A 15,155-nucleotide genomic window follows, 5' to 3' on the forward strand; every position below is an offset into this window, starting at 1 on the left:
CTTTGGCCTCCCCCCCCACCCTGCTCTCTCCCCTGCCCTCCCCCCCGTCCAGCAACCCTGCTCTCTCCCCATGTCCAGGTTACCCTGCTCTCTGCCGCTCCCTACCCCCTCCGTGCCGGGCCCCCTGCACTGACATGAGAGAGCCTCTCACCTCCATGTGAAAGCGCTGGCCAAGTATTCTCACATCTCAGCTTGTACAGCAAGTAGAAAATTCTAGCAGCATCCCACCGACACACAAGTGCAGGTTCCTCAGTAAAAAAATATATATATATACATAGCTGAAGGAATACAACTCCTAGGGGCAGTGGAAGGATATGTGAGAATACTTGGCCTGCTGTCCTCAGAAAGCACCTGCTACAGATGAGTAACTTTGCTTTCTCCAAGGACAAGCAGGCCATTGTCACGTATGGGAATCCCTAGCTATCAGGCTCACCAAAAACAACACTACAACAACAGGGACTCGAAACAGAGGCCATGAAAAACTTGCTGTGAAGGTGCAGCCCAGAACATAAGGAAACTGGGCCAAGGAGAGTGGAGTTGGATTCTAGACACCAAACAAATTCTGCAGAACTGTCTAACCAAACTGGCTGTCTCACTGGGTATCCTGCTCAAGGCAGCAGAGAGATGTGAATGAGTGGACCGAAGACCACTTTGCAGCCTTGCAAATCTCTTCGATAAGAGGCTAACCTCAATGAGTCAATGTAGTCACGGCTCTGATGTTATGAGCCTTGACATGACCCTCTGGAGTCAGCCCAGCCTCGGCATAAGTAAAGGCGACGCAAATCTGCTTGCCAATTGGAAAAGATGGCTACCCCCACCGTTTGGGTCAAAACAAAAGCTGGATGGACTGTCTATGGGCTTTAGCCTGCTACAGATAGAAGGCTGAAGCTCGCTTGCAGTCTAAGGTATGCAGCACACTTTCCCCAGGATGGGCATGCGGCTTTGGGAAAAACGTTGGCAGAACAATTGACTGGTTAAGATGGAACTCTGACACTACCTTAGGAAGGAACTTAGGGTTTGTGATGAAACTTCGTGTAAGGTGGATCAGCTACTAGGGCCTAAAGCTCACTGAAGGAACCGCCACCAAAAACACAACTTTCCAGGTCAAATACATCAGATGAGAGGAGTCAAGCGGCTGAAAAGGAGCTTTCATCAGCTGGGCCTGTCCTCAAGGGCTGCAAACAAGCCAGGTTTGCAAGACATCCTTGATGAATATGTATGAGAAGCTTGTATACAACGGATGTACTACGCTAACACCAAAGGATCTGAATGAAGAAAATAAGAAGCATCATAAGCACTGTCAAGAACTAGATGCAAAGCATTGATAAAGAAGGCTAAAAGAGAAGACGACGAACAACTAGAGGCTGCCCAGAGATGGGCTTACCCCCGACACGAAAACGTTAAGCACTGATTGCACCTACACCGAGATGTACCCTTACAAAGTTGGTTTTCAAACCAGATTCAGAAGTGCAGCAGGTATTCAAGCAGTTTTTATATAGGGCAAGAGAATCTAGGGCCTTGCTCTCATATTAGATGGCAAACCTTCTCCATTTAAAAGAATAACACCGCTTACTGGAATCTTTTCTGGAAGCAAGACAGATTTTGGCAACTACCTCAGGCAGATTTATCTTGGATCTTAATCTTTCACAACACGTTGGACCTGATACTCTCATTTACAACCATGACCCACTGAGAGAAAAATTCACAATTTTTCCATTTCCATGGACAGATCCTATTATTTGACTACACTACAACCACCATCTCTACCACCGCCCATTCATCACCAAACTCCACCTATAGAGATCTCAGTACTTTACTGCTGAAACAGTACTTACACAATCTGGAATGCACATCAACAGCTTTGCCACACTGTCACTAGATTTATTTATTTATTGTTCACTTATATCCCACATTTTCCCACTCATGCAGGCACAATGTGGCTTACAAACATTAAATAAAATACAGAATAGGAAAACTTAGAAGAGCATACAAGGAGTATGCAGGGGGAGAAGCATCTAACAGGGTGAACTATCAGGGTAGGAGCCAGGGAGGGTGCATCAAGCAGCGGTATAAAGTGAGGAGTAGGTCTTGGCAAAGAAGTAGGTCTTCAACAACTTCTTGAAGAAGGCGTGGTCCGCTTGAGTTTTAAGGTGTTGCAGGAGAGCATTCCAGTGCTTAGGACTCCAATAGTGGAAAGATGAGGCGAAGATCCTCTTGTACTTGACACCCTTACAGTTTGGGAAGTGAAGGTGGAGGAAGGAACGAGCAGCAGGGTTGGCATTCCTGGGCGGGAGGTCGATCAAGGGGTGCATATACTCCGGGGCAAACCCATAGATAATTTTATGGGTCAAGGAGCAGAGTTTAAAGGCAATACGCTCCTGAACAGGCAGCCAGTGTAATTAACTACATGGATGACATCTCATCATACTGCTTTAGATTCTTTGGCACCTGCGAAGCTAACCCTTCCTTCTCACTTCCAGCCACAGAGAACCTTGGTTCACACCTGATCTTCAAACAGCTCAGACAGGCTGAATGCAGATGGAGATGCCAATGCACTCCCACTGCCCATACGGCATATGTGAACATTGCTAACTTATACAAAATAGCTCTTCTTACCTCTAAAAAAGAAAGATTTCTACCCCAAGAAAATATCAAATATACCGAACACCGCTATCCTTTATAATATACTTAAAACCCTTACAACTCCTCGTGCTCCCACAGATTCAGAGATCCTTGACAGCCCCCAAGCATTAGCTGCTCACTTTGAGCAAACGTTACCAGCCCTATGCCACACGTTGCCTGTGGTTCCAGCTTCATCCACTCTACCACCCCTACTAAACTGCCTTGCAGATCTTTCGCTAACGTCAATCTCCCAACGCTCTGTAGGCTCTCTCTGGTTATTAGATCTGTTTAGACGAGCACTGCCCCTCAAGATCCCCTCCCGTCTGGCCTTGTGAAGACCAACAGCATTAGCTCCATTTCTACTATCTGTTTACTTCTAGCCTTCACCAGCCTTACTGAAGGCTGTGTACCAATTACATGAAAACAGCCACTATAAAGACCAAAACTTAAAGATATCACAAAACCTTCAAGTGACTGTGCCAATTTCTATCCTCTTGCTAACCTCACATTCACAGCAAAAACCTTAGCACCAATAGTTCATTCACAAATACAAGATTTCTTACAACAAATTTGCTTCACCCTATCTAAACCGGATTCAGATGACACCATAACACAGAAACAACTATGCTGAGCATTACTACTTATATCTACTCTCAATTAGATCATACCAAATCTGTTCTTCTTTCCATCTCTGCCGCTTTCGATCTGGTTGACTACTTTCTACTACTAAGACTACAACAGCTAGGAACACCACTCTCACTTGGTTCGCATCTATCTTATCGTGTCTACACCGTTCGAGTTGGTGAATCCACCTAGTCACCTTTTACGTTATCCTCTGTTCCTGCAGGGATTCATCTTAGCACTTACATTATTCAACTTATTTCTGGCACCCCTCCTAACACTGCTTTGATCACTAAACTTTACTGCATACACATATGCAGATGATATTCAGGTTCTGTGCACCACTGAACATCAATATAATCTCTGTTCCTGCAGGAATCCATCTTAGCATCTACATTAGCCAACTTATCTTGGCACCCCTCCTAACACTGCTTTGATCACTAGACTCTACTACATACTCATATGCAGATGACATTCAGGTTCTGTGCACCATTGAACACCAATATAAATCACAAATCATCTCACGTCACATTCTGGCTTGGAGAATAGATTTGCTCTCCATCCCAATAAGTCTAAGACTATTCTTTTTACTGATCATTCTGACAAGACCTTTGTCATTCTCATCCTCTTTTGTTCAGTCCCAGTTCCATTGGTTGATAGTATCAAGAAACTAGGAGTAATCATTGCTAAATCCTTAACATTCTCTTCACAAATCTCGAAGGTAATCAAATGTTCATTCCCAAGCTTAGAATGATTCGTTCCACAAGATCACTACTATAGCCTTCAGCATTAAATATCCTTGTCTACTCTTTAGTGATCAGCCAACTCGACCAGGAATCAAGGCCAAGGAACAAACGTCTTAAAATACAGAATACAGCTATCACTGTGCACAGGAAATAGGACCATATTACAACTGTTACTGAAGGAGGCCCACTGGCTACCAATCATACATTACATAAAATACTCATCTTAGTACATAAGATCACGATTTCTAGTGAACCCCTATTCCTCACCCAATATCTAACTCCATACTGCCCGTCTAGAACACTTAGATCATTGCAACAAAACTGACTCATCGCTCCCTCTTTCAGGAAAATCATTTATGATACCATAAGATGATCCATCTTTTTAGTTCAGGGTCTACAGCTCTGGAATCTGCTACCACAAACTCAGACTTTAAACATGCCAACAAAAATTTAAGAATGAATTTTTAAAAAACACACACACACACACACACACATTTTTTACTGACACATACAAATGTTAGTGGGGTCTGACCGGTGTGATCCTGGACTACACACAGTGGTGTGCTGGAGCAGGCTCTCACAGGCTCGCAAGAGCCGGTTGTTAAGTTTTTAAGAATTTTGGGAGCCGGTTGTTAAAGTAGGGCCCTCCATGGCTACTTTAAGAACTGGCTCCCAAAATGTGGGCTTGGGCCCCCTGCTGAATTCTCTTTTACTTTGCTGGTGGGGATGCTGAGCCCTGCCAGCCAAGTAAATAGACTGCTGCTGCTCCCAGCTCCTTGTTTCCAGCTCTGAGAAGCAGGCTGGGACTTCTCCAGCATGTGTGAGAAGTTTCAGCATGCTGCTCAGAGCAAGACGTTGGGAGTGGTGGCTACCAGCAAAGGTAAGCCTAGCGTGCCCGCACAAAGGGAGGGAGGAGAGAGAGGCAAGTGTTGTTTCCCCCCCCCTCCACCCGGCCACCCCTGGCCCAACTGCAGAGCTGGCTACGTCCGGAGAAAGAGCCTATTGTTAAAACTTTACCAGCACACCCCTGACTACACAGTTGTCCTTTTATATTTCCTTCTCCCCCCCTCCCCTCCCACTTCTGAAACTGTACTTTCCTCCTTCTCTAGCTCTGAAGTCATTTTCTTTCTTTATCTCTCCCCTTCTATTTTAGATCACAGGTTGCTTAGAAGTTTTATTTGATAACCGGATAGAAAGTTCTAAATAAACGTGAAACTACAGCAGGAAATTTCAAGATGCAGTTAAGCTGACTTCTACTACTACTACTTAGCATTTCTATAGCGCTGCTAGGGTTACGCAGCGCTGTACAAGTTAAAACATGGGGAAGGACAGTCCCTGCTCAAGAGAGCTTACAATCTAAAGGTAACAAACTATGTAGTCAGTGTATCATGAATGGGGAAGGTGGTTAGGCGCCAAAAGCAAGGGAGAAGAGATGGGCTTTGAGTAAGGACTTGAAGATAGGCAGGGAGGGTGCATGGCGTATGGGCTCGGGGAGTCTGTTCCAGGCATAAGGTGATGCGAGGCAGAAGGGACGGAGTCTGGAGTTAGCGGTGGTGGAGAAGGGTACAGATAGGAGTGATTTGTCCTGAGAGCGGAGGTTACGGGTGGGGACATAGGGGGAGAGGAGGGTAGAGAGGTAATGGGGGGCTGCAGATTTAGTGCATTTGAAGGTCGTTAGGAGAAGCTTGAACTGAATACGGTAGTGAATCGGGAGCCAGTGAAGCGACTTGAGGAGAGGGGTGATATGAGAGTATCGGTTCACGCGGTAGATAAGACGTGCAGCGGAATTTTGGACAGATTGAAGGGGGGATAGGTGGCTAAGTGGGAGACCAGCAAGGAGAAGGTTGCAATAGTCAAGACGAGAGGTAACGAGTGAGTGGACGAGGGTTCGGGTGGTCTGTTCAGAGAGGAATGGGCGGATTTTGCTAATATTACAGAGGAAGAAGCGACAGGTCTCAGCTGTCTGCTGGATATGGGCAGAGGAGAGGGAGGAGTCGAAAATGACTCCGAGATTGCGGGCTGACGAGATGGGGAGGATGAGGGCGTTGTCAACAGAGACAGAGAGTGGGGGAAGAGGAGAGGAGGGTTTGGGTGGGAAGACAAGGAGCTCAGTTAAGCTGACTTCTATCCTACATCCTTACTCGACAGCTATCTTGGTCCTCTTTTCAGGATTTCTACTGCAAATACACTTGAAATCTATTTCATACAATGGAGAAAATGCATACAAATAGTGCCTAAGTATATTTATTGTGGAAATCCTCAGTTTAAGTCGAGTGTGGGTAAAGAGCCTTTCAATAACTATGTGCAATCCTTCCAAACTCAGGGACTGATAGTTCCTTGGCTCTGTGCATTAACAAGCAGGCTATACTGTCAGTTTACCATACATGATATCAACGACTATGTACATTGTGGCTGCAATTTATACTGCCTTTTTATTTTCTGTGTCACAAAGACGACGGCAAAACTGACCAAATTAAAAATATTTTCATGCATTATTTTGTCATTTTTAGAGGAACCTAGCTGTTCTCTCCTACCCGTTTGGCCTTCTCAATTGAAGCCTGGGTTTAGGTTTACAACTACCTGGGACTTTTATCTCATTTTTAAATCACTTAGGGGGTTCTTTTACTCAGATGCACTAGCATTTTTAGCTCACACTAGAAATCAGCTTGCACTAAATGCTGAGATGCCCATATGGGCATTTATTGCCAGCTAATTTCTAGCTGGAGTTAAAAATGCTAGCGTGCATCTTAGTAAAACCCCCCTTAAGTTTACAGTAGTCATTACAAACAGTTCTCAGCTAGGGCATGAGAGCTCTTTCCAGAACCCTGCAATCATGGGTCCTCAATTGGTCACCATGGGCCTGATTTTATAATAGGACACTTAGGTGTCTTTTTGGTTTTCCAACATATTTATAAAAAGGCAACATAGGCAACTATGTGACTTTATAAAATAGACTCTCAGATCCAGCCCCAAAGCAACACATTTACTCCTGCTCCAAGGCAGGTATAATGTGTGTATACTCAACACATGCATTGCCTATATATTTTTTAAAATTTATTTATTAAACTTTTCAAACTTTTAACAAGCATATACTTGTTTTGGCAATACAGCAAATCAAAAGAATATAAAGATACACTAATAAAAAAAGACAATTTTTCCTTCCCCCAAATTAACATACTATTCAATTGTCGCTTTCTTAGACCACTATAGATGGGGAGTACGTACAGATTTATAGAAGATTATCAGCGGAATATTCAAACTAAATTAAAGGTTACGCGTGATGACTTCTAGTCTTTTATAGCCCAACATTATTAAAGTTGTTTAGAATCTAGAAAACTCTAACGGTTCAGGAACAAAAAAAGTATATTTAATATCAGCAAACCGGATTAAGCACTTGCAAGGGTATGAAAGAAAAAAAGTCCCTCCTATTTTCAAAACTTCTTGTTTCATTTTCAGGAAATCTTTTCTCCGATCTTGAGTCTGTCAAGTTACATCCGGATAGATCCAAATTTTCCCCCCACAAAAAGGGGTCTTAGGCAATGCATTGCCTATTTTATAAAACACTAGTAAAAAAGGCCCGTTTCTGACACAAATGAAACGGGCGCTAGCAAGGTTTTCCTTGGAGTGTGTATGTTTGGGAGAGTGTATGTGAGAGTGACTGTTTGAGAGTCAGAGTGAAAGTGTGAGTGTGTGAGAGAGAGAGTGAGTCTGGGTGTGAGTGTGTTTGTGAGAGAGTGTGTGTGTGAGAATTTTTAGGTATAACTTGTCTGGAATGTTTTTACGTTTGGGGAGCGTGCCAGGTGCCCTTGACCTGGATTGGCCACTGTCGGTGACAGGATGCTGGGCTAGATGGACCTTTGGTCTTTCCCAGTATGGCACTACTTATGTACTTATAAGAGTGTGTGCAAGTGTGTATGTGAGACACAGTGTGAGAGAGAGTGTGTGTATGAGACCAAGCGAGTGTGTGAGTGACTGTGTGGCACATAGAGAGTGAATGTGATACAGTGTGAGACAGAGTGTGTGAGAGTGAGAGTCAGAAAGACATTGTATATGAGAGAGAGAGTGTGAGCCGTGCCCTCCCAATCCATGGCCATCTGTCCCCTGCCCCCTCCATTCATCCTTTTCCAGCAATTCCCCTCTCTCCCTGAGCCCTGCCCTCCCAATCCATGGCCATCCATGTTTCTCTGTCACCTGCCCCCTCCATTCATCCCTATCCAGCATTTCCCCTCTCTGCCTGAGGCCTGCCCTGTGTATAATTATGGTACAGCCAGAGACCCCCCCACTGGAATGGTGGAGGGCCCAGGCCATTACAGACCTTGGCTGAGTCAGAAATCTGATGGCTGACATAACTGGGAGCTTACTGGAAAAGTATGGCCTAGTTTGTAGCCCGGATTGAGGCCTAAAAGTTAAGTTAATAGATATGGAAACAAAATGGAGGATTTCAGCACAAAATGGAAGCCCGTATCTGTTACAAAGTGGAATTTTCTCTAATGTAAGTTAGAAAAACAAGTTGAGCAATGAGTGAGTCATGCCAGGTGCAGAGAAAATAGGGAACTAGCTGTCCAAGAGAGGAGGGAGACTTTCCTGTGAGCAGGGTCTTGCTTAAGAAGCGAGCTAAAGATAAAACCATGTTAGCAAGATAGAAGCTACTCATTAGCATGAGCCAATCAGTGACAACCATGACATTAGCATAGATCCAATCAGGTATATCTACTGTCATATTACCCATATCCTGAGGGCACCTATAAAAATCCGGGTATTTCCTGGTTTGAGTTAGAGAGAAAAGGGTTGGCACTCTCTCTCCAAGGGAAACCAATGTGTCCAGCAGAATTGACAAATTACCTAATTGCTTTCCCTTGTAAAACCTCTAATTGGTAAAAGAAATTATAAAACATTAGCAAATAATTAACACCTGTTTGCAGCTTATTATATTCCTATAATTAATTGATTGTACATGCCTGTTGTCAATCACTGATTTGACTTGTACCTTAGCAAATAAACTCCTCATTCCAAATGATGATTTGTGGGCTTCACTTAATGATGAAAGGCTGTAAGTATAAATGCATTGTATAACTTGTAATCTAAATCCAGTTTGTCACAAGGCTGGTATCTTTTCCTTAGACCTAACGTCTCCCTTAGAGGCAATAACTCCTTGATTACCCCAGTACTAGTGTTATTTAGAGATGGAGTCAGATTAAGGTCACTCTAGCCTTCTTGGGGGGGCTCAGGACCCCCCAATTCTCAACACCTGCAATCCATATCCATCCATGCCCATCTGACCCCTCCATTCATCCCTATCCAGCAATTCCCCTCTCCCTGAGTCCTGCTCTTCCAATCCATGCCCATCCATGCTCCTCTGTCACCTGGCCCCTCCATTTTTCCCTATCCAGCATTTCCCCTCTCTGCCTGAGGCCTGCCCTGCAATCCATATCCATCCATGCCCATCTGTCCCCTCCATTCATCCCTATCCAGCAATTCCCCTCTCCCTGAGTCCTGCCCTTCCAATCCATGCCCATCCATGCTCCTCTGTCACCTGGCCCCTCCATTCATCCCTATCCAGCATTTCCCCTCTCTGCCTGAGGCCTGCCCTGCAATCCATATCCATCCATGCCCATCTGTCCCCTCCATTCATCCCTATCCAGCAATTCCCCTCTCCCTGAGTCCTGCTCTACCAATCCATGCCCATCCATGCTCCTCTGTCACCTGGCCCCTCCATTTTTCCCTATCCAGCATTTCCCCTCTCTGCCTGAGGCCTGCCCTGCAATCCATATCCATCCATGCCCATCTGTCCCCTCCATTCATCCCTATCCAGCAATTCCCCTCTCCCTGAGTCCTGCCCTTCCAATCCATGCCCATCCATGCTCCTCTGTCACCTGGCCCCTCCATTTTTCTCTATCCAGCATTTTCCCTCTCTGCCTGAGGCCTGCCCTGCAATCCATATCCATCCATGGCCATCTGTCCCCTCCATTCATCCCTATCCAGCAATTTCCCTCTCCCTGAGTCCTGCCCTTCCAATCCATGCTCATCTGTCACCTGGCCCCTCCATTTTTCCCTATCCAGCAATTGCCCTCTCTACCTGAGGCCTGCCCTGCAATCCATATCCATCCATGCCCATCTGTCCCCTCTATTCATCCCTATCCAGCAATTTCCCTCTCTCCCTTAGTCCTGCCCTCCCAATCCATGCCCATCCATGCTCCTCTGTCCCCTGGCCCCTTCATTCATCCATTTCCAGTAATTCCCCTCTCTCCCTGAGCCCTGCCCTCCCATTCCATGCCCATCCATGCTCCTCTGTCCCCTGCCGCCTCCATTCATCCTTTTCCAGCAAGTCCCCTCTCTCCCTTCCATGACCCCCCCCCTCGCATCCATGCTCCTCTCTCTCCCATGTCCCAGCCTGGCCCGCCCTCTTCTCCCCCCCCTTAGCATCCATGTCCCCCCCTTCGCATCCATGCATCCCCCCCCCTTCGCATCCATGCCCCCCCCCCCTTCGCATCCATGCATCCTTTTTTTTTTCTTCTTCGTTTTAACTTTACCTCCGTGGCGGTTCGTGCAGCGAAACGTCAGGGAAGGAGGCGGCGCTCCCGACGTCTTGCTTTCCCTTCGCTGTCTCCCGCCTTCTTTTGAAGGCGGAACACAGCAAAGGGAAGGCTAGACGTCGGGAGCGCCGCCTCCTTCCCTGACGCTTCGCTTCCGGATTTGTTTGGTTTGAGGCGAGGGCGGGGCAAAGACGGCTGGCTGGCTTGAAGGCTTCACACCACGAATCCGGCGCGAACCCTTCAGCCTGGGAGTGACGTCAGATGGCTTCATGGCTTCAAGGCTTCAGAGAACGTTGTCCTCAGAACGTTGAGGGTGCGTTTTATTATATTAGATGTGTGTATGCTAAAGCTTTTCCACTGTAGTGTCCAAGTTAAGCTCCCCGGAATGCCTATAGCCAGAAAATGAATAATTTGTACTGTCTTGTCACCAGGCACACTTTTATATACATATATTTTTTATTTTTTGTTACATTTGTACCCCGCGCTTTCCCACTCATGGCAGGCTCAATGCGGCAGGCAATGGAGGGTTAAGTGATTTGCCCAGAGTCACAAGGAGCTGCCTGTGCTGGGAATCGAACTCAGTTCCTCAGTTCCCCAGGACCAAAGTCCACCACCCTAACCATAAGTAATTTTTTAAAAGGCTACTGAGTATGTAAAACATTTTTATATACAGAAAATCCTTTTTAGAATTACCCCCTTCCTCCATGTCACCACTAAGCAATGATGTGGATTCTACTTTTCCCCACCAGAGGCTGTGAATGCTGCATCCCCAGCCCTTGCCAGCCCAAGACCTGACCTGGGAAACCAAATCCAGGCCTTCTGCATGGTAGCATGAAGAACAGCAACTTAACCACTTGGTTAACCATGTCAACAATTATTGTTTTAGAAATTACAGTTTAAAAAGTAAATGGCAGATATATAAGTAAATGCTAAAATTGTTGTATTCCGTCTGTATTTTTTCTACTTTATATAATTAATGAGTGGGTGTGAATTTGCAAGTACTTCAAGTCCTGTTTTACTCTCAATATTATATGATTGGTTTAAAAAAAATTTTTCAATCATGAAAATGTGAACATTATATTGCTATTTGAAAGCATCAGAATTTAGATACATATAAGACCCCTCCTGACGTGTTTTTCTGCCACAGACTTTTTGTCTTCCAAAAAAACCTTTTAATCACGGAAGTTTTTACTCTGTGGGTGTTTTCACGGAAGGAGGAGGAGCCTATGATGTTGGCCAGATCAGAGGTGTACTATTAACAAGGTACCTTTGGCCTGTGAGGCGATTAAAAAAAACAAAAAACTATTCAATTCTATTCTGAATTCTCAAGTTGCAATTGAACACCAGAGTAAACGTTAAGCAATTGACAGTTTCTTTAGATATACAGGTAAGAAAAGCAATTATTTCTACCCATTTAGTCATGAGATCTGGTAGACCTGCCACCCAGGAACGCTAAAAGGTCATCCCGCACATTCCTTAATCTTCACTTCCCCAGTTGTAAAGGCCTAAAATACAAACTAATGCATGCGTCCAACTTCTCTTAACTGAGTACACAGTTATGGAACGCATTGCCGCGCAGCTTAAAACCTACTTATCAACTAACTAGCTTTCGCAAATCCCTGAAGACCCACCTATTCAATAAAGCATACTAATAAAAGCAGCAACTATAAATGTAATACATCACAACCTTACCTATTATCAACAATGTTTTTGCTTAGATCTGCTTGTTTAAATTTCGATTACGTTATTTTCTATGGCAACTCCACCTTACCTATCATCAGTACTGTTTACTACTTATATTTACTTGTTTAAATTTCGATTATATAGTAACATAGTAGATGACGGCAGAAAAAGACCTGCACGGTCCATTCAGTCTGCCCAACAAGATAACTCATATGTGCTACTTTTTGTGTATACCCTACTTTGATTTGTACCTGTGCTCTTCAGGGCACAGACCGTATAAAGTCTGCCCAGCACTATCCCCGTCTCCCAACCACTATCCCCGCCTCCCAACCACCAGTCCCGCTTCCCACCACCGGCTCTGGCACAGACCGTATAAGTCTGCCCAGCACTATCCTCGCCTCCCAACCACCGGCTCTGGCACAGACCGTACAAGTCTGTCCAGCACTATCCCCGCCTCCCAACCACCAGTCCTGCTTCCCACCACCGGCTCTGGCACAGACCGTATAAGTCTGCCCAGCACTATCCCCGCCTCCCAACCACAAACCCCGCCTCCCACCACCGGCTCTGGCACAGACCCTATAAGTCTGCCCAGCACTATCCCCGCCTCCCAACCACCAGCCCCGCCACCCACCACTGGCTCTGGCACAGACCGTATAAGTCTGCCCAGCACTATCCCCGCCTCCCAACCACCAGCCCTGCCTCCCAACCACCGGCTCTGGCACAGACTGTACAAGTCTGTCCAGCACTATCCCCGCCTCCCAACCACCAGCCCCGCCTCCCGATCTTGACTAAGCTCCTGAGGATCCATTCCTTCACCACAGATTCCTTTATGCTTATCCCACGCATGTTTGAATTCCGTTACCGTTTTCATTTCCACCACCTCCCGCGGGAGGGCATTCCAAGCATCCACTACTCTCTCCGTGAAAAAATACTTCCTGACGTTTTTCTTGAGTCTGCCCCCCTTCAATCTCATTTCATGTCCTCTCGTTCTACCACCTTCCCATCTCCGGAAAAGGTTCGTTTGCGGATTAATACCTTTCAAATATTTGAACGTCTGTATCATATCACCCCTGTTTCTCCTTTCCTCCAGAGTATACATGTTTAGTTCAGCAAGTCTCTCCTCATATGTCTTGTAACGCAAATCCCATACCATTCTCACAGCTTTTCTTTGCACCGCTTCAATTCTTTTTACACCTATTATGCTATTCTTTATGTAACACTATCTCCTAATCTACTATCTACCAATAACAACACATTGTAAGCCACATTGAGCCTGCAAAGAGGTGGAAAAATGTGGGATACAAATGCAATAAATAATAATAATCCACAAAATACGGTATCACTGTTTCAGTAGAGGGGGTATCACTGTATATCATAAATTATTACCCAGCTCTCAAAACTTTCAATAGCTTCTTTTGCATTCAAAGGTATTTATCACATTGTATAGGATCCTTTAGATTTCCCTGTCACCACCATACAGGCTAGTATTGTGAGCCAGGCACTTTCATGGTGGGCAGGTATTCCTCATTTGATCCACAACATTTAATATCACTTAAACCAACTTTTTTTAATCATATTTTTTCTTTTACTTAAACATAAGCACTTAGCTTTAATATGTAGCGTTGCTATGGACTCCTTCTTCAAAATACTTTAATAGAACTGCTCATTCATCTCGGAGATATCATATTCTTACCTTGCAATAGTTATCCCGAGTACACAGCCTCCTACTATAGACCAAAACCCAATCCAACCTGCATCCACCTGCAGAGAACCAGATAAATAGACAAACTCATTAGCGAACAGGCAGAGCAACATTTGAGAAAAATTCCTTCTTAACAACCTTTGTGAAATAAGATGCTATCTGTTCCTGCCTCAAGTGGAGCGTGAAGCTCATAGAATTGACCAGGGTAACCAACTGATACATTCAGGTACAAACTAATAAAAAGGGGCGATTTTTGCTTGTTTTACATATAGAAAAAGGGCTTTCATAAAAATGTGAGACAATAGCAAGCAAAAAGTAGCCACACAGTGTGCCTACGTCAACACAATCTACATGTGGGCATTACTGGGCAGTGGCGTTCCTAGGGGGGCTGGCACCCGGGGCGGATCGCAGATTCGCCCCGCCCCCCGGGTGCAGCGCCCCCCCCCCCCGGCGAAAGAACACCCCCGCGAAGGAACCCCCCCCCCCCCCCCCCCGCCGGGTGCACGCCGCGCCTCTTCTCCATTGTTCCATGCTTCTTCGCTGCCCCGGAACAGGAAGTAACCTGTTCTGGGGCAGAGAAGAACCATGGAACAACGGAGGGCAGGAGTGCGCGGCACCCCCCTCCCCCCCTCCCGGCGGCGTGCACCCGGGGTGGACCGCCCCCACCGCCCCCCCCTCCCCCCAGGAACGCCACTGTTACTGGGTCAATTTGGGTGCAGTTGCAATACGTGAATGAATTTGTGGAGTACATATACAAATTTACACCTTCTCTGGAGCAAGTACAGCATACAAGCTTGAAAATTCCTACCTGGCTCACTTCAGCTGGTGTCAATATCAAATCTAGAACACCGGACCATCCACCAAATACTCCTAGGGGTATAGCATAGGCTAAAGCGATCATCAGAAAACACACGTTGCTGAAAAGAAAGGAACGTACCAAGACAAGAAAACTTTTGTTTAAATTCAAAATACATCATTAAGTGGTCCATAAGGCTCATCTCATTGTTCTAAAAATTTACATTAAAGGAATTAATTTTTCAATTTTCAAATACACCAAGCTGTATAGGAGACACGGACTCTAAAAAATCAATAACTGACCAAGCCACTTTAGAGTTTTTCATTCGGAATCTTAATAGCTGAAGTTCATTCAGAGAACTAACTTAACTACATGAATGGATAAAAGCATATGTACATACTCTCTGCAGCCTCCACTGGATTTTCAAAGTGAAAGTAAGTATGTACATACTT

At 45.3% G+C, this 15,155-nt stretch overlaps 1 protein-coding gene across 1 annotated transcript in view; it reads right to left on the reverse strand.

Annotated features, from left to right (window-relative positions):
* Nucleotides 1-15,155, reverse strand: part of SLC49A4 (solute carrier family 49 member 4) — a 117,479-nt gene that overhangs the window by 45,757 nt on the left and 56,567 nt on the right. Inside the window, exons 5-6 of the mRNA XM_030209163.1 lie at nucleotides 14,716-14,824; nucleotides 13,899-13,966 (exon numbers count right to left, since the gene is read on the reverse strand). Of these exons, the coding sequence (XP_030065023.1) occupies nucleotides 13,899-13,966; nucleotides 14,716-14,824 (177 nt within the window). The remainder of the gene's footprint in view (nucleotides 1-13,898; nucleotides 13,967-14,715; nucleotides 14,825-15,155) is intronic.

Source organism: Microcaecilia unicolor, chromosome 7, assembly GCF_901765095.1.
Source record: "Microcaecilia unicolor chromosome 7, aMicUni1.1, whole genome shotgun sequence".
In the NCBI taxonomy this organism is placed as follows: Eukaryota; Metazoa; Chordata; class Amphibia; order Gymnophiona; family Siphonopidae; genus Microcaecilia; species Microcaecilia unicolor.